At 43.0% G+C, this 26,158-nt stretch overlaps 1 protein-coding gene across 1 annotated transcript in view; it reads right to left on the bottom strand.

Moving 5' to 3' along the window:
• The window catches only part of IGSF5 (immunoglobulin superfamily member 5), a 115,997-nt gene that overhangs the window by 21,181 nt on the left and 68,658 nt on the right, over nucleotides 1–26,158 (bottom strand). Inside the window, exons 6-7 of the mRNA XM_073668451.1 lie at nucleotides 17,824–17,848; nucleotides 4,630–4,730 (exon numbers count right to left, since the gene is read on the bottom strand). Of these exons, the coding sequence (XP_073524552.1) occupies nucleotides 4,630–4,730; nucleotides 17,824–17,848 (126 nt within the window). The remainder of the gene's footprint in view (nucleotides 1–4,629; nucleotides 4,731–17,823; nucleotides 17,849–26,158) is intronic.

Raw genomic sequence — 26,158 nt, 5'->3', positions numbered from 1 at the left:
TGAGAAATTTGCTGAGTACTTGTCAGGGTCAGAAGTGCAAGTGCTGACAGATAACAACCCTTTGGCCCACTTGGAGAACGCCAAGCTGGGCGCGTTAGAGCAGCGGTGGGTCGAAAGGATGTCCAAATATCAGTATAAGATCGCCTATCGGTCCAAGGCCCTGCACACTCATGCAGATGCCATGTCCCAGTTCACTCAGACGGGGCCGAAGAGGGATAGAGATGAAGAGCTCGAAAGCGATGAGATTCCGGATTTCAGCCAGTTTGCCGCTGCTGTGGTCGACGCCCAGGAGATCAGAGAGGAGCCGAGGCCCACTCAAATTCTGGGCCGCTCAAGGGACGAGTGGATACATCTGCAACAATCCGACCCAGAGCTGGCAAAGCTGAGAGAATGGGTCGCCCTTGGTCAAAGACACGACCAGGAAGCCAGGGCTGCTTCCCTTCCAACTACCCTACAAATCCTAGGCCAGTGGGAGAGGCTCTTCCTGAAGGATGGCTTGCTATGCTGAAGAATCCAGCTACCTCGAGAGTTTGATGTTACCTGGCAGGTAGTAGTTCCAGAGGCGCTGGTAACGCAGCTAGCGCAGGTGGCTCATAGAAGAGGTGCTCACTGAAGAAGACCTTTCGGTGGTTGCAACGGCTGGTGTATTGGCCTCAACTGCGGCAAGAAGTCGAAGGGGTCTGCCGAACATGTCGCCAGTGTGAGTTGAGCAAGCCACCGGAACAAAGAGCTCCCCTTCAGACCATCCGAACTTCTGCACCCTTGGAAGTCCTGATGATCGCAACTTCATACAATGGTTACGGACACTGTTTGGTGATGACTGATCACTTCACCAAGTTCGCAGTAGTGACGCCTACCAAAGACCAGACAGCGGAAGTCGCAGCTAAGGCCTTCTGCCAGGATTTCATCCGGATTTATGGGTGCCCGAAGCGATTACATTCTGACCAAGGGGCCTGCTTTCAAGGACGAGTGATGGATGAACTATACCATATCTATGGGATCGACCGATCCTGAACAACGCCTTAGCACCCTCAAGGGAACGGCGCATGTGAGCGCTTCAACCGAACCCTGTTGCAAATGTTGCGAACGCTGGAAGCGGACAAAAAGATGAAGTGGCCCGAATTTGTGTCCGAGTTGGTGTGGGTGTATAATAATCGATTTCATGCAACTACTGGCTACACCCCTTACATGTTGCTGTTTGGAAGGAGTGGGTGAGAAATTACTGAACTAGAGCTAGACTCAGAAGACTCCGGCCCGGGCAGTAGCCCGAGTACCTGGATTCGAGAGCCCAAGCGCTGGCTTCATACGGTGAGAAGATTGGTTGCTCAGAAGTTTCAGGAAGTAGAGCATGTAGATCGGCCCCCGACCTCAGGTGGATCACTCCAGCCAGGAGACCGTGTGCTGGTAAGGGCCAAACAATTTGGGAGTAAACTGGACCATAGTTGGGAGGCGATACCATATCGGGTGGCGAAGAAGATTCCCCCCCGACAACCCAGGTCTACGAGGTCAAGCCCGAAGGGGATGACGCCGCGGCACCCAGGGTGTTGCACCGCAATATGCTGCGACCTTGCTCCTCTGAAGCAGAGGCCGGTAATGAAGTTGGGCCTTCAAACGAATTGACTGAGGTGCCACATACAGGAACCTTGGGAGATGAAGAAGGATGGGCCACAATGCAGTTGGGCCCGTCAGAACCGTCGATGTCAACCCCAAGTGGGACCCAGAATGAATCAAGAAGTGACTTGCAATCCTCAGTGGTTGATTCATCGGATATCGAGGAGTCACCTCCGCAGGAGGAGCCCCGCAGAACTGAGCGGGCTAATGCCGGAAATCCTCCTAAACGGTATGCTCAAGAAGAGTTCATCTGCTCTCAGATCCAACAGAAAACAGAGCAGTGTGCCCAACTCCTGTCTGAACTTGCACTGCCTGGAAAGAGGCATCCATTCTGCAAGAAATCCACTCGCCCGAGGACTGGCGAACAAAAAGGAGGGAGGAATGTAATGGAGACAAAAGGGCCTCTAAGAGGATTCTTACAAGATGCTTCAAAGATAGAGAGAGATTGCCATCTGCTGGTCAGGCACAGCCATGCGAAACCAAGATGTACAAGAGAAGTTGAAGGGGGAGCAGATTTAGATGCTGGACCCAGTCAGGTGACTTCCAGGAAGGAGTTCCAATGTACAAGAGGCCAGCGCGCCAAACCTGAGGGATTTTTGGCACCAAGCAGCAGAGAGGAGCAGACGTGCTCCCTGCGTATTGAGAAGCCCCACGTGGCAGGTCTAAGCCAGAGGCCTGCGAGGTGCCACAGCCGGGCGTCGGTGAATGAGCTCCGGATCCCTCACAGATGTGACTCTAGTGCTGTGCCTACTAAAGAGAGTCAGAACCTGCTTGCGATGCTGAGCGAGTTCGCGGAACCCGACGTCGCCTGCCGACAGACAAGGTCTGAACCCCCCTATCCACGGCTTGAGAGACTGCCTCCAACGGCCAGGAAGAGAGGAGTTGGGAGACTGCTGAGCCAGGAAAGTCACGCCAGTGAAAGCAGAGGAGCTGCATACGTGAACAGGGCCGTAACTTCTACTGTTCACTCACGATACCAGGGCCACTTGGGTTTAGGTACTCAGGTTGGGGGGGAACAGTTGGGGCGGAAGAAGCTAAACTTGCTCTGATTGATTTTGTCCGGAAAAGACTTGCGGCCTAGCGGGAATAACCGGTGACCCCCGCTAGGGCCATATACAGAGATAAAGAACTGACGTGGTGACTCCCCTGACTGGGTGCACCACATTACTTTGAGAGACTTCGTATTTTGCTAATATTTCAAATTACCATTCAATAACCTTGTGGTTATCCCCTTATTCAGAATATCTGTTATATATATATATATATATACAGTACAGACCAAAAGTTTGGACACACCTTCTCATTTAAAGATTTTTCTGTATTTTCATGACTTTGAAAATTGTACATTCACACTGAAGGCATCAAAACTATGAATTAACACATGTGGAATTATATACTTAACAAAAAAGTGTGAAACAACTGAAAATATGTCTTATATTTTAGGTTCTTCAAAGTAGCCACCTTTTGCTTTGATGACTGCTTTGCACACTCTTGGCATTCTCTTGATGAGCTTCAAGAGGTAGTCACCAGAAATGGTTTTCACTTCACAGGTGTGCCCTGTCAGGTTTAATAAGTGGCATTTCTATAAATGGCGTTGGGACCATCAGTCGTGTTGTGCAGAAGTCTGGTGGATACACAGCTGATAGTCCTACTGAATAGACTGTTAGAATTTGTATTATGGCAGGAAAAAAGCAGCTACAGTAAGTAAAGAAAAACGAGTGGCCATCTTTACTTTAAGAAATGAAGGTAAGTCAGTGCGAAAAATTGGAAAAACTTTGAAAGTGTCACCAAGTGCAGTTGCAAAAACCATTGAGCGCTACAAAGAAACTGGCTCACATGAGGACCGCCCCAGGAAAGGAAAACCAAGAGTCACCTCTGCTTCTGAGGATAAGTTTATCCGAGTCACCAGCCTCAGAAATTGCAGGCTAACAGCAGCTCAGATTAGAGACCAGGTCAATGCCACACAGAGTTCTAGCAGCAGACACATCTCTTCAACAACTGTTAAGAGGAGACTTTGTGCAGCAGGCCTTCATGGTAAAATAGCTGCTAGGAAACTACTGCTAAGGACAGGCAACAAGCAGAAGAGACTTGTTTGGGCTAAAGAACACAAGGAATGGACATTAGACCAGTGGAAATCTGTGCTTTGGTCTGATGAGTCCAAATTTGAGATCTTTGGTTCCAACCACCGTGTCTTTGTGCGACGCAGAAAAGGTGAACGGATGAACTCTACATGCCTGGTTCCCACCGTGAAGCATGGAGGAGGAAATGTGATGGTGTGGGGGTGCTTTGCTGGTTACACTGTTGGGGATTTATTCAAAATTGAAGGCATACTGAACCAGCATGGCTACCACAGCATCTTGCAGCGGCATGCTATTCCATCCAGTTTGCGTTTAGTTGGACCATCATTTATTTTTCAACAGGACAATGACCCCAAACACACCTCCAGGCTGTGTAACGGCTATTTGACCAAGAAGGAGAGTGATGCCTCCACAGTCACCAGACCTGAACCCAATCGAGATGGTTTGGGGTGAGCTGGACCGCAGAGTGAAGGCAAAAGGGCCAAAAAGTGCTAAGCATCTCTGGGAACTCCTTCTAGATTGTTGGAAGACCATTTCCAGTGACTACCTCTTGAAGCTCATCAAGAGAATGCCAAGGGTGTGCAAAGCAGTCATCAAAGCAATAGGTGGCTACTTTGTAGAACCTAGAATATAAGACATATTTTCAGTTGTTTCACACTTTTTTGTTAAGTATATAATTCCACATGTGGTAATTCATAGTTTTGATGCCTTCAGTGTGAATGTACAATTTTCATAGTCATGAATATACAGAAAAATCTTTAAATGAGAAGGTATGTCCAAATTTTTGGTCTGTACTGTATATATATACATAAACTGTTTATAATCATCTCCGACTGTCCTTGCCTTGTGTCTCTGTGCGTTGCATCCCGACACCTGTATTACACATGGTCGGATTTGAACCAGAACAACAACAATGAACATCATGCGACATATCACTTACTTTGCCTTACTGGTACAGGCTCTGGTGTGTATGCAAGGTTCTGTTCTCCCAGACTGTCTCTATCCATGGTCCTCAGACTGTTTCCGCTCTCACGGGTTTTCCTAGTAAAGAGGAAAGTATTTATTCTATCAAGGTGTAGACTTCTTTGGAACTTTCCATTTAAAGAGAATCTGTCACTCCCTGGCACTTATCTGACCTCTAATATAGGCATACAGGCGATAGAAAAGTAAATCTATACCTACCCGTATGCCTCATATTAGAGGTCTTGTTGCTGTTAAATGTCTTTTTATTCCTACAAGTTTCTGATGTGTTCCAGTCCCCAGGACTAGAAGAAATCCCTGACTCCTGTGTGAATTATAATGCTTCCCTCCTCCCCCGCATGTCACAGTGCCCGGATTTGGCTGCTGCAACTGCACATGACAGGGCACTGTGACATATGACAGGGCACTGTGACATGCAGGGGAGGGGAGAAACATGGCAATTCACACAAGAGTCAGGATTTCTTCCAGGCCCGGCTCCACAGCATCAGAAACTTGACTTGAATCTTGTGAAGATGCGTATTATATGGAATGTTCTGGTAAATGTAGGGGTTATATGGAATGTTCTGGTGAAAATGCGGATTATATGGAATGTTCTGGTAAATGTACGGGTTATATGGAATGTTGTGGTGAAGATGTGAGTTATATGGAATGTTCTATAGAAATATTGTATAGAGTGTTCTGGTGAAGATGTGTGTTATATGGAATTTTATGGTGAGTATGTTGGTTATATAGAATGTTCTAAGGAAATATTATATAGAATGTTCTCTGAATGTTTTTTATGGAATGTTCTGATGAACATGTGTGTGTTTTACAGAATGTTATAGTTAAACCATGTGTTAAAGGGAATCGGTCACCCCCTAGCATTTATCTGACCTCTAATATGAGCATACAGGTGATAAAAATGTGAATCTATACCTACCTGTATGCCTCATATTAGAGGTCTTGTTGCTGTGAAATGTCTTTTTATTCAAGTCAAGTTTCTGATGCTGTGGAGCCGGGCCTGGAAGAAATCCTGACTCTTGTGTGAATTGCCATGTTTCTCCCCTCCCCTGCATGTCACAGTGCCCTGTCATATGTCACAGTGCCCTGTCATGTGCAGTTGCAGCAGCCAAATCCGGGCACTGTGACATGCAGGGCAGGAGGGAAGCATTATAATTCACACAGGAGTCAGGGATTTCTTCTAGTCCTGGGGACTGGAACACATCAGAAACTTGTAGGAATAAAAAGACATTTCACAGCAACAAGACCTCTAATATGAGGCATACGGGTAGGTATAGATTTACATTTTTATCACCTGTATGCTCATATTAGAGGTCAGATAAGTGCTAGGGGGTGACAGATTCCCTTTAACACATGGTTTAACTATAACATTCTGTATAACACACACATGTTCATCAGAACATTCCATAAAAAAACACATCGTCAGAGAACATTCTATATAATATTTCCTTAGAACATTCTATATAACCAACATACTCACCTTAAAATTCCATATAACACACATCTTCACCAGAACACTCTATACAATATTTCTATAGAACATTCCATATAACTCACATCTTCACCAGAACATTCCATATAACCCGTACATTTACCAGAACATTCCATATAATACGCATTTTCACCAGAACATTCCATATAACCCCTACATTTACCAGAACATTCCATATAATACGCATCTTCACAAGAACATTCCATATAACCTGCATCTTCACCATAACATTCCATATAACCCACATCTTCACAAGAACACTCCATATAACACACATTTTTCACCAGAACATTCCAAATAAGCAGCATCTTTACCAGAACATTCCATATAATACACATCTTCACAAGAACATTCCATATAACCCACATCTTCACTAGAATATTCCATATAACCTGCATCTTCACCAGAACATTCCATATAACCCACATCTTCACCAGAACATTCCATATAACCCACATCTTCACTAGAACATTCCATATAACCTGCATCTTCACCATAACATTCCATATAACCCACATCTTCACCAGAGCACTCCATATAACCCGCATCTTCACCAGAACATTCCATATAACCTGCATCTTCACCAGAACATTCCATATAACACACATTTTCACCAGAACATTCCATATAAGCCGCATCTTCACCAGAACATTCCATATAATACACATCTTCACCAGAACATTCCATATAACATGCATCTTCACCAGAACATTCCATATAACCCACATCTTCACTAGAACATTCCATATAACCAACATCTTCACTAGAACATTCCATATAACCTGCATCTTCACCAGAACATTCCGTATAACCCGCATCTTCACCAGAACATTCCATATAACATGCATCTTCACCAGAATATTCCATATAACACACATCTTCACCAGAACATTCCATATAACCCGCATCTTCACCAGAACATTCCATATAACCCACATTTTCACCAGAACATTCCATATAACCCACATCTTCACCAGAACATTCCATATAACCTGCATCTTCACCAGAACATTCTATATAACCCTCATCTTCACCAGAACACTCCATATAACTCGCATCTTCACCAGAACATTACATATAACCGGCATCATCACCAGAACATTACATATAACCCGCATCTTCACCAGAACATTGCATATAACATGCATCTTCACCAGAACATTCCATATAAACTGCATCTTCACCAGAACATTCCATATAACTCGCATCTTCACCAGAACATTCCATATAACTCGCATCTTCACCAGAACATTCCATATAACTCACATCTTCACCAGAACACTCCATATAACCTGCATTTTCACCAGAACATTCCATATAACCCGCATCTTCACCAGAACATTCCATATAACATGCATCTTCACTAGAACATTCCATATAACCTGCATCGTCACCAGAACATTCCATATAATTCACATTTTCACCAGAACATTCCATATAACCCACATCTTCACCAGAACATTCCATATAACTCGCATCTTCACCAGAACATTCCATATAACATGCATCTTCACCAGAACATTCCATATAACACACATGTTCACCAGAACATTTCATATAACTCGTATCTTCACCAGAAAATTCCATATAACCCGAATCTTCACCAGAACATTCCATATAACACACATCTTCACCAGAACATTCCATATAACACACATGTTCACCAGAACATTTCATATAACTCGTATCTTCACCAGAACATTTCATATAACATACATTTTCACCAGAACATTCCATATAACCCGCATCTTCACCAGAACATTCCATATAACACACACCTTCACCAGAACACTCGATATAACCCGCATTTCACCAGAACATTCTTTATAACCCGCATCTTCACCAGAACATTCCATATAACCGCATCTTCACCAGAACATTCCATATAACACACACCTTCACCAGAACACTCGATATAACCCGCACCTTCACCAAAACATTCCATATAACCCACATCTTCACTAGAACATTCCATATAACCCACATCATCACCAGAACATTCCATATAACCCACATCTTCACCAGAACATTCTTTATAACCCGCATCTTCACCAGAGCATTCCATATAACACATATCTTCACCAGAACATTCCATATAACCCGCATCTACACCAGAACATTCTTTATAACCCGCATCTTCACCAGAACATTCCATATAATTCACATCTTCACCAGAACATTCCATATAACCCACATCTTCACCAAAACATTCCATATAACACACATCTTCACCAGAACATTCCATATAACCCGCATCTTCACCAGAACATTCCATATAACCCGCATCTTCACCAGAACATTCCATATAACCTGCATCTTCACCTGAACATTCCATATAACCCAAATCTTCAATAGAACATTCCATATAACGGGCATCTTCACCAGAACATTCGATATAACCCGCATCTTCACCAGAACATTCCATATAACCCACATCTTCACTATAACATTCCATATAACACACAGCATCACCAGAACATTCGATATAACCCGCATCTTCACCATAACATTCCATGTAACCTGCATCTTCACCAGAACATTCCATATAACACACATTTTCACGAGAACATTCCATATAAGCCGCATCTTCCCCAGAACATTCCATATAATACACATCTTCACCAGAACATTCCATATAACATGCATCTTCACCAGAACATTCCATATAACCCACATCTTCACTAGAACATTCCATATAACCCACGTCTTCACCAGAACATTCCATATAACACACATCTTCACCAGAACATTCCATATAACTCGCATTTTCACCAGAACATTCCATATAACCCACATATTCACCAGAACATTCCATATAACACACATCTTCACCAGAACATTCCATATAACCCACATTTTCACCAGAACATTCCATATAACCCACATCTTCACTAGAACATTCCATATAACCCACATCTTCACCAGAACATTCCATATAACCTCCATCTTCACCAGAACATTCCATATAACCCACATCTTCACCAGAACACTCCATATAACTCGCATCTTCACCAGAATATTCCATATAAGCGGCATCATCACCAGAACATTACATATAACCCGCATCTTCACCAGAACATTCCATATAACATGCATCTTCACCAGAACATTCCATATAAACTGCATCTTCACCAGAACATTCCATATAACTCGCATCTTCACCAGAACATTCCATATAACTCGCATCTTCACCAGAACATTCCATATAACTCACATCTTCACCACAACGCTCCATATAACCCGCATCTTCACCAGAACATTCCATATAACCCGCATCTTCACCAGAACATTCCATATAACATGCATCTTCACTAGAACATTCCATATAACCTGCATCTTCACCAGAACATTCCATATAATTCGCATCTTCACCAGAACATTCCATATAACCCACATCTTCACCAGAACATTCCATACAACTCGCATCTTCACCATAGCATTCCATATAACCCGCATCTTCCCCAGAACATTCCATATAATACACATCTTCACCAGAACATTCCATATAACCCTCATCTTCACCAGAACAATCCATATAACCCACATCTTCACTAGAACATTCCATATAACCCACGTCTTCACCAGAACATTCCATATAACACACATCTACACCAGAACATTCCATATAACTCGCATCTTCACCAGAACATTCCATATAACCCACATATTCACCAGAACATTCCATATAACACACATCTTCACCAGAACATTCCATATAACCCACATCTTCACTAGAACATTCCATATAACCCACGTCTTCACCAGAACATTCCATATAACACACATCTTCACCAGAACATTCCATATAACCTGCATCTTCACCTGAACATTCCATATAACCCAAATCTTCAACAGAACATTCCATATAACGGGCATCTTCACCAGAACATTCGATATAACCCGCATCTTCACCAGAACATTCCATATGACCCACATCTTCACTATAACATTCCATATAACACACAGCATCACCAGAACATTCGATATAACCCACATCTTCACCATAACATTCCATGTAACCTGCATCTTCACCAGAACATTCCATATAACACACATTTTCACGAGAACATTCCATATAAGCCGCATCTTCCCCAGAACATTCCATATAATACACATCTTCACCAGAACATTCCATATAACATGCATCTTCACCAGAACATTCCATATAACCCACATCTTCACTAGAACATTCCATATAACCCACGTCTTCACCAGAACATTCCATATAACACACATCTTCACCAGAACATTCCATATAACTCGCATCTTCACCAGAACATTCCATATAACCCACATATTCACCAGAACATTCCATATAACACACATCTTCACTAGAACATTCCATATAACCCACATTTTCACCAGAACATTCCATATAACCCACATCTTCAGTAGAACATTCCATATAACCCACATCTTCACCAGAACATTCCATATAACCTGCATCTTCACCAGAACATTCCATATAACCCACATCTTCACCAGAACACTCCATATAACTCGCATCTTCACCAGAATATTCCATATAAGCGGCATCATCACCAGAACATTACATATAACCCGCATCTTCACCAGAACATTCCATATAACATGCATCTTCACCAGAACATTCCATATAAACTGCATCTTGACCAGAACATTCCATATAACTCGCATCTTCACCAGAACATTCCATATAACTCACATCTTCACCACAACGCTCCATATAACCCGCATCTTCACCAGAACATTCCATATAACCCGCATCTTCACCAGAACATTCCATATAACATTCATCTTCACTAGAACATTCCATATAACCTGCATCTTCACCAGAACATTCCATATAATTCGCATCTTCACCAGAACATTCCATATAACCCACATCTTCACCAGAACATTCCATACAACTAGCATCTTCACCATAGCATTCCATATAACCCGCATCTTCACCAGAACATTCCATATAACCCGAATCTTCACCAGAACATTCCATATAACACACATCTTCACCAGAACATTCCATATAACACACATGTTCACCAGAACATTTCATATAACTCGCATCTTCTCCAGAACATTTCATATACATACATTTTCACCAGAACATTCCATATAGATATAACCCGCATCTTCACCAGAACATTCCATATAACACACCCCTTCACCATAACACTCGATATAACCCGCATTTCACCAGAACATTCTTTATAACCCGCATCTTCACCAGAACATTCCATATAACCCGCATCTTCACCAGAACATTCCATATAACACACGTTCACCAGAACGCTCGATATAACCCGCACCTTCACCAGAACATTCCATATAACCCACATCTTCACAAGAACATTCCATATAACCCACATCATCACCTGAACATTCCATATAACCCACATCTTCACCAGAACATTCTTTATAACCCGCATCTTCACCAGAACATTCCATATAGCACATATCTTCACCAGAACATTCCATATAACCCGCATCTTCACCAGAACATTCTTTATAACCCGCATCTTCACCAGAACATTCCATATAACTCACATCTTCACCAGAACATTCCATATAACCCACATCTTCTTCAGAACATTCCATAAAACCCGCATCTTCACCAGAACATTCCATATAACCTGCATCTTCAACAGAACATTCCATATAACCCGCATCTTCACCAGTACATTCCGTATAACCCGCATCTTCACTAGAACATTTCGTATAACTCGCATCTTCACCAGAACATTTCATATAACACACATTTTCACCAGAACATTCCATATAACCCGCATCTTCACCAGAATATTACATATAACACACATCTTCACCAGAACATTCCATATAACCCACATTTTCACCAGAACATTCCATATAACACACATCTTCACCAGAACATTCCATATAACCCGCATCTTCACCAGAACATTTCATATAACCCGCATCTTCACCAGAACATTTCATATAACCCGCATCTTCACCAGAACATTACATATAACCCAAATCTTCACCAGAACATTCCATATAACCCACATCTTCACTATAACATTCCATATAACCCGCATCTTCACCATAACATTCCATATAACCCGCATCTTCACCAGAACATTCCATATAAACTGCATCTTCACCAGAACATTCCATATAACTCGCATCTTCACCAGAACATTCCATATAACTCGCATCTTCACCAGAACATTCCATATAACTCACATCTTCACCACAACGCTCCATATAACCCGCATCTTCACCAGAACATTCCATATAACCCGCATCTTCACCAGAACATTCCATATAACATGCATCTTCACTAGAACATTCCATATAACCTGCATCTTCACCAGAACATTCCATATAATTCGCATCTTCACCAGAACATTCCATATAACCCACATCTTCACCAGAACATTCCATACAACTCGCATCTTCACCATAGCATTCCATATAACCCGCATCTTCCCCAGAACATTCCATATAATACACATCTTCACCAGAACATTCCATATAACATGCATCTTCACCAGAACAATCCATATAACCCACATCTTCACTAGAACATTCCATATAACCCACGTCTTCACCAGAACATTCCATATAACACACATCTTCACCAGAACATTCCATATAACTCGCATCTTCACCAGAACATTCCATATAACCCACATATTCACCAGAACATTCCATATAATACACATCTTCACCAGAACATTCCATATAACCCACATCTTCACTAGAACATTCCATATAACCCACGTCTTCACCAGAACATTCCATATAACACACATCTTCACCAGAACATTCCATATAACCTGCATCTTCACCTGAACATTCCATATAACCCAAATCTTCAACAGAACATTCCATATAACGGGCATCTTCACCAGAACATTCGATATAACCCGCATCTTCACCAGAACATTCCATATGACCCACATCTTCACTATAACATTCCATATAACACACAGCATCACCAGAACATTCGATATAACCCGCATCTTCACCATAACATTCCATGTAACCTGCATCTTCACCAGAACATTCCATATAACACACATTTTCACGAGAACATTCCATATAAGCCGCATCTTCCCCAGAACATTCCATATAATACACATCTTCACCAGAACATTCCATATAACATGCATCTTCACCAGAACATTCCATATAACCCACATCTTCACTAGAACATTCCATATAACCCACGTCTTCACCAGAACATTCCATATAACACACATCTTCACCAGAACATTCCATATAACTCGCATCTTCACCAGAACATTCCATATAACCCACATATTCACCAGAACATTCCATATAACACACATCTTCACTAGAACATTCCATATAACCCACATTTTCACCAGAACATTCCATATAACCCACATCTTCAGTAGAACATTCCATATAACCCACATCTTCACCAGAACATTCCATATAACCTGCATCTTCACCAGAACATTCCATATAACCCACATCTTCACCAGAACACTCCATATAACTCGCATCTTCACCAGAATATTCCATATAAGCGGCATCATCACCAGAACATTACATATAACCCGCATCTTCACCAGAACATTCCATATAACATGCATCTTCACCAGAACATTCCATATAAACTGCATCTTGACCAGAACATTCCATATAACTCGCATCTTCACCAGAACATTCCATATAACTCGCATCTTCACCAGAACATTCCATATAACTCACATCTTCACCACAACGCTCCATATAACCCGCATCTTCACCAGAACATTCCATATAACCCGCATCTTCACCAGAACATTCCATATAACATTCATCTTCACTAGAACATTCCATATAACCTGCATCTTCACCAGAACATTCCATATAATTCGCATCTTCACCAGAACATTCCATATAACCCACATCTTCACCAGAACATTCCATACAACTAGCATCTTCACCATAGCATTCCATATAACCCGCATCTTCACCAGAACATTCCATATAACCCGAATCTTCACCAGAACATTCCATATAACACACATCTTCACCAGAACATTCCATATAACACACATGTTCACCAGAACATTTCATATAACTCGCATCTTCTCCAGAACATTTCATATACATACATTTTCACCAGAACATTCCATATAGATATAACCCGCATCTTCACCAGAACATTCCATATAACACACCCCTTCACCATAACACTCGATATAACCCGCATTTCACCAGAACATTCTTTATAACCCGCATCTTCACCAGAACATTCCATATAACCCGCATCTTCACCAGAACATTCCATATAACACACGTTCACCAGAACACTCGATATAACCCGCACCTTCACCAGAACATTCCATATAACCCACATCTTCACAAGAACATTCCATATAACCCACATCATCACCTGAACATTCCATATAACCCACATCTTCACCAGAACATTCTTTATAACCCGCATCTTCACCAGAACATTCCATATAGCACATATCTTCACCAGAACATTCCATATAACCCGCATCTTCACCAGAACATTCTTTATAACCCGCATCTTCACCAGAACATTCCATATAACTCACATCTTCACCAGAACATTCCATATAACCCACATCTTCTTCAGAACATTCCATAAAACCCGCATCTTCACCAGAACATTCCATATAACCTGCATCTTCAACAGAACATTCCATATAACCCGCATCTTCACCAGTACATTCCGTATAACCCGCATCTTCACTAGAACATTTCGTATAACTCGCATCTTCACCAGAACATTTCATATAACACACATTTTCACCAGAACATTCCATATAACCCGCATCTTCACCAGAACATTACATATAACACACATCTTCACCAGAACATTCCATATAACCCACATTTTCACCAGAACATTCCATATAACACACATCTTCACCAGAACATTCCATATAACCCGCATCTTCACCAGAACATTTCATATAACCCGTATCTTCACCAGAACATTCCATATAACCCGCATCTTCACCAGAACATTCCATATAACCCAAATCTTCACCAGAACATTCCATATAACCCACATCTTCACTATAACATTCCATATAACCCGCATCTTCACCATAACATTCCATATAACCCGCATCTTCACCAGAACATTCCATATAACCCGCATCTTCACCAGAACATTCCATATAACCCGCATCTTTACCAGAACATTCCATATAACCCACATCTTCACTATAACATTCCATATAACCCGCATCTTCACCAGAACATTCCATATAACCCGCATCTTCACCAGAACATTCCATATAACCTGCATCTTCACCAGAACATTCCATATAACCCACATCTTCACCAGAACATTCCATATAACCCGCATCTTCACCAGAACATTCCATATAACCCAAATCTTCACCAGAACATTCCATATAACCCGCATCTTCACCAGAACATTCCATATAACCCACATCTTCACCAGAACATTCCATATAACCCGCATCTTCACCAGAACATTCCATATAACCCACAGCTTCACTATAACATTCCATATTACCCGCATCTTCACCATAACATTCCATATAACCCGCATCTTCACCAGAACATTCCATATAACCCGCATCTTCACCAGAACATTCCATATAACCCACATCTTCACTATAACATTCCATATAACATGCATCTTCACCAGAACATCCTTGTAACTATCTATGTAACTATGTTAACATATTTATTAATGACCTTGTAGGGGGCATACAGAGTAGTATTTCAATATTTGCAGATGACACTAAACTCTGCAGGGTAATCAATACAGAGGAGGACAATTTTATATTACAGGAGGATCTATGTAAACTAGAAGCTTGGGCTGATAAAAGGCAATTGAGCTTTAATGGGGATAAATGTAAGGTAATGCACTTGGGCAGAGGAAATAAAGTGTATAATTATATGCTTAATTGTAAATTACTGGGCAAAACTGTAACTGAAAAAGACCTGGGTGTATTGGTGGACGACAAGCTCACGCTTAGTGGCCAGTGTCAGGCAGCTGCTGCAAAGGCAAATTAAATAATGGGATGCATTAAAAGAGGCATAGATACTCATGAGGAGAACATAATTATACCTCTATACAAGTCACTAGTGCGACCACACTTAGAATACTGTGTACAGTTCTGGTCTCCGGTGTATAAGAAAGACATAGCTGAACTAGAGCGGGTGCAGAGAAGAGCGACCAAGGTTATTAGAGGACTGGGGGGTCTGCAATTCAAAGACAGGTTATTACACTTGGGGTTATTTACTTTGGAAAAACGAAGGCTTAGGGTGATCTTATTACTATGTACAAGTATATGAGGGGACAGTACAAAGACCTTTCTACTGATCTTTTTACTCTGAGGCCAGAGACGGGGACAAGGGGGCATCTTCTACGTCTGGAGGAAAGAAGGTTTAATCATAATCACAGACGGGGATTCTTAACTGTAAGAGCAGTGAGACTATGGAACTCTCTGCCGCATGATGTTGTAATGAGTAATTCACTACTAAAATTTAAGAAGGGCATGGACGCCTTTCTTGAAAAGTATAATATTACAGGTTATGTATACTAGATTCCTTGATAGGGCGTTGATCCAGGGAACTAGTCTGATTGTCGTATGGAGTCAGGAAGGAATTTTTTTCCCCAATGTGGAGCTTAGTGTTAGCCACATGGGTTTTTTGCCTTCCTCTGGATCAACATGTTAGGCTATGGGTTGAACTAGATGGACTTATTCTTCCTTCAACCTTAAAAACTATGTTACTATGTAACATTCCATATAACCCACATCTTCACCAGAACATTCTATATAACACACATCTTCGCCAGAACATCCATATAACACACATCTTCACTTGAACATTCCATATAACCGGCATCTTCACCAGAACATTCCATATAACCCGCATCTTCGCCAGAACATTCCGTATAACCCGCATCTTCGCCAGAACATTCCATATAACACACATCTTCACCTGAACATTCCATATAACCGGCATCTTCACCAGAACATTCCATATAACCCGCATCTTCGCCAGAACATTCCATATAACACACATCTTCACCTGAACATTCCATATAACCTGCATCTTCACCATAACATTCCATATAACACACATCTTCACCAGAACATTCCATATAACCTGTATCTTCACCATAGCATTCCATATAACCCGCATCTTCGCCAGAACATTCCATATAACACACATCTTCACCTGAACATTCCATATAACCGGCATCTTCACCAGAACATTCCATATAACCCGCATCTTCGCCAGAACATTCCATATAACACACATCTTCACCAGAACATTCCATATAACACACATCTTCACCAGAACATTCCATATAACCTGCATCTTCACCATAACATTCCATATAACACACATCTTCACCAGAACATTCCATATAACCCGCATCTTCGCCAGAACATTCCATATAACACACATCTTCACCAGAACATTCCATATAACACACATCTTCACCAGAACATTCCATATAACCTGCATCTTCACCAGAACATTCCATATAACACACATCTTCACTGCTGACGGCTCCTCACATCCCTCAGAATTCACCATGGCACAATAAAAGTGAGCCCCCATATTGCCCCATGTATCATGAATAATGTGGCATAATATCTCATATTGAGCACTTTCTTAGGGTAAATTACCGCAGCAAGATTTACCGCTGGACGGTGATGGATGACTTACCATGCATCACTCTGATAGCCGCGCTCTGCAAAGAGGAGGAAGGAAATGTCAGGAGAGCAGTAAAATGTATGGCGATAATAATGTTTACTAAACAGACAGCGCGGCACATTACATAATATCACAGATAAAAGACAAAGTCACAGGCTGCCGATAGACGCCGCGCACACGGACTATGATTGGTCTCTGTGCAGCCAAAAAGTCATAAATTCAGTGCAACCAAATATTTACAGCGTTTTTCCCTCAAATGTTAGATGCAAAGGAATAAAACTGCGGCTCGGTGGGAGCCATAAAATCTATTCCTGGCTCGTCCATCCTGCAGAGTTGCTATTTTGTTATTCTGGGAAAGAAAATCGCTGGCAGCTCAGCAGTATGAGGACTTTATCAAACAGCTCCCGTATCTCAGCATTCTGTGTGATACGAGGGCAACGGCTAAGCAAGATGCAATTGAGCATACAGTCCAGAGGTGTAGCTAGAGGTTCAGTTCTCGGGGGAGCGAAACACCTGAGTGGACCCTTAATCAGGTAACCCTAATTACCACTACGGTATCACACCCTAATTGTGGCTTCAGGGGAATTCCGCTGTGTGGCACAAAAACTGTGCTCCTTTTACTGCCCCACATAGTAATGCCCACCACTGTACTTACCTCTAGCAAAGTAAAATATCTCCTTTGTGCCTCTAGAGGGTAAAATTCCCTCCCTCTAGAAAATATAAATGCCCTGTGCAAGTGCCGTTGAAAACAATGAACACATTTTGCCCCTAGAAAGAAATAATGCCCCTATATGCACCTTTGACGATCACTGTACTTTGAGTGCCCCTGTAACAATAAAGCTTTTTAAGTGCCCACTTAACATATAATAATGTCCCCTGAGTCCCTCCATGTACAACTCCTCTATATACATTATGATGGGTCCACAGCTCCCCTATAAAAGGTATAATGCACCCACAGCTCCCCTATAAACAGGATGTTGGCACCCACAGCTCCCCTATAAACAGGATGTTTGCACCCACAGTTCCCCTATAAGCAGGTTGATGGGCCCACAGCTCCTCTATACACAGCATAATGCACCCACAGCTCCCCTATAAACAGTGTGATAGGCCCACAGTTCCCCTATACACAATAAAATTGGCCCACAGCTCCCCTATAGATAGAATGATGAGCCCACAGCTCCCCTATACACAGTATGGTGGGCCAACAGCTCCCCTATACACAGTATAATGCACCCACAGCTTTCCTATTCACAGTATGGTGGGCCCACAGCTCCCCTGTATACAGTATGATGTCCTCATTGCTCCTCTAAAACAAAGTATAATGACTCCTATAGTAGTCCACACTTTGTATAATGGCCTCTACAGTAGGCTCCAGACTGTATGATGGACCCCTCAGTAGCCCCTACACTTTATGAGGGCCCCTGTAACATGGTCCACAGTGAAGTTTTACGTGGCTGTTTTTACAGCTAACAAATAAAGTAGCACTCTGCAACCCTAAGCATACGAACATGAAATATATGAAATTTGAATAGCATTACTTCTTTAGAAAATAGAAACAACCGTGAAATCTTAGCGCATAAATTGGCCAATTCATGTGTACCTGGTAGCCACAGTAAGGCATTTCTCATTACCAGGACCCTACCAATGTGAATCCTCTCTTAGGCTATGTGCCCACTAGAGATGAGCGTTGTTCTACTCGAACTGTTCGCCAATCTCAAATTCGAGCTGTTTTGGGCGGTGTTCGAGCCGTTCGGCGAACACGAACAATTTGAGAAAAATTCGGCTGTTCGAGGTTTTGTTCGATAACTGTTCGTGCACCAAAATCATAACTGGATTTTTTCTCAGTAATGCTGGAAATTAATGTTAATACGCAGTTTGAGTGTACAGCGGGGTGGGGGGAGGGGCAGGGGATGGATCTCTGCAGGAACAATGAAGATCTCCATTTTTTTTTTCTCTTTCCCGCATTTACAGTGGGGAGGTGCAATCTGTCAGCCTATCAGCAGCGCACACACGGAGCGAAGTGCTTTTTTTCACACAAGCAAGGGCATGTGTGATTGGCAGTGTATGTCACATGTCCTTGCCCTATAAGACCAAGCCATTTTCCCCGTCGCCACCATTTTCTCACTGCTGCAGCTGCGTGTTAGACGGCACCGCTGTTGCTGTGTGCGCTATACCTTGTTAATTTCAAGCCAATTTTCGCACAAATCTACAGATAGCTTGGGAGTAGGGAATAGTTGTGATTGCAGTCCTTTTAAGGACTAGGTTACAGCATTTCCTACGACTTTTATCAGGCAGGTCTGTGCTCTTAAATAAATAGATTGTGGGAGTAAAGACTAATTGTAATTGGAGTCCTTTTCAGGACTAGGTTACATCAGTTCCTATCAGTTTTTGCCAGGCAGGTCTGTGCCAGTGCTGTGCAAGTTTTTTTCACAGCATTTGGCTGAATCTAGCAAAGCTAATCCTTTTTGGCCTATTGCAGAGTGTGTTAGTCAGTGGAGTAGCCTATCTGTGTTGCAAGATATACCACCTGTGTATAGAATACCAATTTTTTTACTGCACCTAGTGAAGTAAAATCTTTTGGGCATAGCATCATTCTATTAGTCCATCTATACTGACCTCCATCAGGTTGCAAACTGAATATAATTTTTTTCTGCATCTAGCTCTGAAAAAATATTGGGCTTCTAGCTGTGTGTGGGACTTGTTGTATTAGTCCATCTATACTGATCTCCATCAGGTTGCAAACTGAATATATTTTTTTCTGCATCTACCTCTGAAAAAATATTGGGCTTCTAGCTGTGTGTGGGACTTGTTGTATTAGTCCATCTATACTGACCTCCATCAGGTTGCAAACTGAATATATTTTTTTCTGCATCTACCTCTGAAAAAATATTGGGCTTCTAGCTGTGTGTGGGACTTGTTGTATTAGTCCATCTATACTGACCTCCATCAGGTTGCAAACTGAATATATTTTTTTCTGCATCTACCTCTGAAAAAATATTGGGCTTCTAGCTGTGTGTGGGACTTGTTCTATTAATCCATCTATACAGACCTCCATCAGGTTGCAAACTGAATATATTTTTTTCTGCATCTACCTCTGAAAAAATATTTGGCCTTCTAGCAGTGTGTGGGACTTTCTCTATTAGTCCATCTATACTGACCTCCATCAGGTTGCAAACTGAATATAATTTTTTTCTGCATCTAGCTCTGAAAAAATATTTGGCCTTCTAGCAGTGTGTGGGACTTTCTCTATTAGTCCATCTATACTGACCTCCATCAGGTTGCAAATTAAAAATAATTTTTATCTGCATCTACAGTACCTCTGAAAAAATATTTGGGCTTCTAGCTGTGTGTGGGACTTGTTCTATTAGTCCATCTATACTGACCTCCATCAGGTTGCAAATTGAATATAATTTTTATCTGCATCTAGCTCTGAAAAAATATTTGGCCTTCTAGCAGTGTGTGGGACTTTCTCTATTAGTCCATCTATACTGACCTCCATCAGGTTGCAAATTGAATATAATTTTTATCTGCATCTAGCTCTGAAAAAATATTTGGCCTTCTAGCAGTGTGTGGGACTTTCTCTATTAGTCCATCTATACTGACCTCCATCAGGTTGCAAATTAAAAATAATTTTTATCTGCATCTACAGTACCTCTGAAAAAATATTTGGGCTTCTAGCTGTGTGTGGGACTTGTTCTATTAGTCCATCTATACTGATCTCCATCAGGTTGCAAATTAAAAATAATTTTTATCTGCATCTAGCTCTGAAAAAATATTTGGCCTTCTAGCAGTGTGTGGGACTTTCTCTATTAGTCCATCTATACTGACCTCCATCAGGTTGCAAATTAAAAATAATTTTTATCGGCATCTACCTCTGAAAAAATATTTGGGCTTCTAGCTGTGTGTGGGACTTGTTCTATTAATCCATCTATACAGACCTCCATCAGGTTGCAAACTGAATATAATTTTTTTCTGCATCTAGCTCTGAAAAAATATTTGGCCTTCTAGCAGTGTGTGGGACTTGTTCTATTAGTCCACCTATACTGACCTCCATCAGGTTGCAAACTGAATATATTTTTTTTCTGCATCTACCTCTGAAAAAATATTGGGCTTGTAGCTGTGTGTGGGACTTGTTCTATTAATCCATCTATACAGACCTCCATCAGGTTGCAAACTGAATAAAAAATTTTTCTGCATCTACCTCTGAAAAAATATTTGGGCTTCTAGCTGTGTGTGGGACTTGTTCTATTAGTCCATCTATACTGACCTCCATCAGGTTGCAAATTGAATATAATTTTTTTCTGCATCTAACCCAGCCAATAGTTTTGGCCTAATACCACAGTTTGGCCACTCAGCTCTGCTCGGTTCCCATCCATTGTTTTTTTGTGCAAACAACTCCAGAGTTGTGAATTAGTTAACCACCAAAATGAGTGGAAAAAGGCCTGCTGCTGGTGGAAAGGGGAATAGGCGTGTTGGGAAGGGGAAAAAAGGTTGTGTCCGTGGGGTAGGTGTTAAAGCAACAGTAACATCTGCAGAAGAAAGACCATCTTCCAGCCAAACTAAAATGTCTACTTCTTTTAGCGGACAATGTGATAAGATCCCTTTCTTACGGCCACGCCAATCGCTACAAATTCCAGATGAGGCACAAAAACAGCAGGTGCTTCAACGGATATCAAGTGCTCCTTTAAGTGGGCTCTCCTTCACATCAACTTCAACATCACAAATACTCCAGTCCTCAAAGGTGTCACCCCAATCGCACTTGCTTCCTCACAGCTCCCAAATCTCCAGCTGCCCGTCTGAGTATGAGGTAGAACAGATGGTTGAGTCTGCAGAGCTGTTTACTCATACTATAGCCTGGGAATCAGAGGTCGACTCCAGCGCTTCTGTGAATCCAGACGAGGAAATGATCTGCACTGGTGCCCAGAATCTTTATGAGTCGGATCCAGGACCAGACGCAGAAGGTTCTGACCATAATGTAGACCCTCATTCCCAAACTGTAACTCCTGTTGGTGGAGACAATGAGGAAGACGATGATAAGACTCAAATACCTGATTGGAGCGACAACTTTAGTTTTTTGTCAGGGCAGGAACAGGTTGGCTCTGAGGACGACGGGTGTGATAATGCACAGGGTGATGATGATGAGGTTGGAGATCCCACTTACTGTCAACCCACAGTCAGCCAAGAGATGAGGTCAGCAGAGGAGGTGGAGGAAGATGCTAGTGACGACGAGGTCAGGTTGCGCCTTCCTGGACAGAGACATAGTACTGGAAGCACGTCAACAACTGCATCCTCAAACACAACTCTGCCTCTCACCACAAGTCGTGGTGGCTCTTCAGGTCGCATGGGTGCTAAGCCTTGCATAGCCTGGGCATTTTTTCAGATCGATAAAGATGACCCAACTCATGTTATCTGTAACATTTGTCAGCAAAAGCTAAGTAGAGGCCAAAAAATACATAGTTTGAGTACTTCATGCATGAACCGGCACATGGACATGAAGCATAAGTTGCAGTGGGAAGCTCAGTGTGCTACAATGCGGCCTAGCCGGCCGGGCCAACCACCGTCTGCCATATCTTGTGCATCCGCGGCCTCTTCATCCTCTGTGACTGGGGGGACAGCAGTCACACCTGTTTTGGGGCGCAGACCTGCCACCTCTTTACCCGCAACAGCCAGCGTGATTGGCAGGTCATCATTTTCTTTGGAGGTGGTAACACCAGCTGGTGTTGAGCGCTGTCCGACATCGATAGCACCACCTTTGGATCAAGGCAACCTAACATGTCCGCCTGCATCTTCCTCACAGACCGGCAGTTTGCCGGGGACACCCTTATCAACCCCGTCTAAGCACAATAGCCAGCCCTCGGTCCCTCAGATGTGGACAAGTAAAAGACCATTTCCTCCTAGCCATGAGAAAGCTAAGAGGTTGAATTTCACCATCTGCAAGCTCTTGGCTACAGAAATGCTGCCTTTCCGCCTGGTGGACACAGAGGATTTTCGAGACCTTATGTCCGTCGCAGTGCCCCAGTACCAGATGCCCAGTCGGCACTACTTCTCAAAGAAAGGTGTGCCTGCGCTCCACCAGCATGTCGCACACAACATCACCGCTTCTTTGAGAAACTCTGTGTGTGACAGGGTGCATTTCACCACAGACACTTGGACGAGTAGGCATGGACAGGGGCGTTACATGTCGCTGACTGGGCACTGGGTAACTATGGTGACAGCAGGACAAGGGGCTGCTGTCCAAGTCTTGCCGTCCCCACGAGTTGTGCGTCAATCCTCTTTATGTCAAAGTTCCTCCACTGCTTCTGCCTCCTCAACCTCCTCTCGGTCTTCCACCTGCACCCAAAGCCTGTCTGGTCATGCCACAAGCTTTCTAACTGCGCAGAAGGGATCCTGCACACCTCCTTACTATGCTGGCAGTAGGGCTCAACGTCATCAGGCGGTTTTTACATTGAAATGTCTGGGAAATGTGAGTCACACAGCTGAGGAGTTGTGGTCAGCTCTGGAGAACCAATTTCATGAATGGTTGTCTCCACTGGACCTGAAACCAGGGAAGGCCGTGTGCGACAATGCTGCAAACCTGGGTGCGGCCCTTCGCCGGGGCAATGTCACACACGTGCCTTGTATGGCTCACGTGTTGAACCTGGTTGTCCAGCAATTTTTAGCCCACTATCCCAGACTAGATGGCCTTCTGCAGAGGGCACGATCGCTGTGTGCTCACTTCCGCCGTTCGCATCCCGCAGCTCAGCGACTTACATCTCTACAGAAGTCGTTGGGCCTGCCACTTCACCGGCTAAAATGCGATGTGCCTACCCGGTGGAATTCAACTCTGCACATGTTGCAGCGACTGTGGCAGCACCGACAAGCCCTGGTGCAATACGTTCTGACGTATAGCCTGGGCCAATGAGATCCAGAGGTGGGGCAAATCACGCTGGAGGAGTGGTCTCAGATCAGGGACCTATGCACCCTTCTGCACAGTTTTGAAATGGCGACGAAGATGTTTAGTGCTGACGATGCCATTATCAGCATGACTATTCCGGTGATTTACATGCTGGAGCACATGTTAAACAGAATTCGGAGTCAGGTGGTGGCACAAGAGGAGGTGGAGGAAGTAGAGGAGGAGGAGTTGTATGCGGAAGGGCTAACATCTGCAAGGTCCAGACGGTCGGCAGCACCAAGGCGGCAGGCATGTGAGGGTGGGGGAGATGGTTTTACCAGGGCGCATGGTAGCAGCCAAACTAGTGAGGAAGGTGCAGGAGCCCAGGTAGAAGTGGAGGACGAACTGATGGAAGACTCATCAGATGAGGGAGACCTTGATCACATTTCTGTTGTGCGAGGTTGGGGGGAGAGGACAGAGGAAGGAAGCATGATTGTTACCTCGCCACCAACACAACAGGGACTTGGTGCTCCTGGATGCGCAACACACATGAGTGCCTTCTTGCTGCACTACCTGCAACATGACCCTCGAATTGTGAGAATTAGAAATAATCCTGACTACTGGGTTGCCACACTGTTAGATCCCCGGTACAAAAGTAAATTTGCAGAAATTATTCCTGCCATTGAAAGGGATGCACGCATGCAGGAGTATCAGCAGAGACTGTTGCAGAATCTTACATGTGCTTTTCCACAAAATACCAGTGGTGCACGTAGTGAATCTCACAGTTCCAACTTGCCAACCGTGGGACCGTCAAGTGTTCAGCACTCAAACCGTAACAGAACCACAGTATCTGCTGGTAACATCAATTTTGCGGAATCATTTCACCACTTTTTTAGCCCATCCTTTGCAAGGCCACAGGAGACAAGAAGTCTGATACATAGTCAACGCCTAGAGACGATGGTACAGGAGTATCTCCAAGTAAACATTGAAGCCATGACTGTGTCACTGGACCCTTGCTCTTTTTGGGCTTCCAATCTGCATAAATGGCCGGAGCTCGCCACTTACGCCTTGGAGATCTTGTCATGCCCCGCAGCCAGCGTTCTGTCTGAACGTGTGTTCAGCGCTGCTGGTGGTGTGCTGACAGATAAGCGCACGCGGCTCTCCACTGATAATGTAGACAGACTCACGTTCATAAAGATGAACAAATCATGGATCCGAAACGACTTTTCTACCCCTGTGTCATCCTGGGGAGAGTAAATGTCAGAACCTTGCTCTTAGGTTTTTTTTCCTTTGCTGGTCACATGACCTTGTTAGCCTATTTAATCCTGCTCCGCCCTTCTGGCTTTGCTGGACTTCATTGTATATCTACTTTCTAGCTAGCCTGTGCTCTGTGTCTTGCTCTGTTAGTTTGCTTGGTCTACTGACCTCTATGTTCTATATATTTTGTTTGTTCGTCTGTCTGCTACTATTTCTGTT

Source organism: Phyllobates terribilis, unplaced genomic scaffold (assembly GCF_046119375.1).
Source record: "Phyllobates terribilis strain yellow unplaced genomic scaffold, ASM4611937v1 Scaffold_2__4_contigs__length_985480577, whole genome shotgun sequence".
NCBI lineage: Eukaryota > Metazoa > Chordata > Amphibia > Anura > Dendrobatidae > Phyllobates > Phyllobates terribilis.
This window is presented reverse-complemented; position numbering and strand designations above follow the sequence as displayed.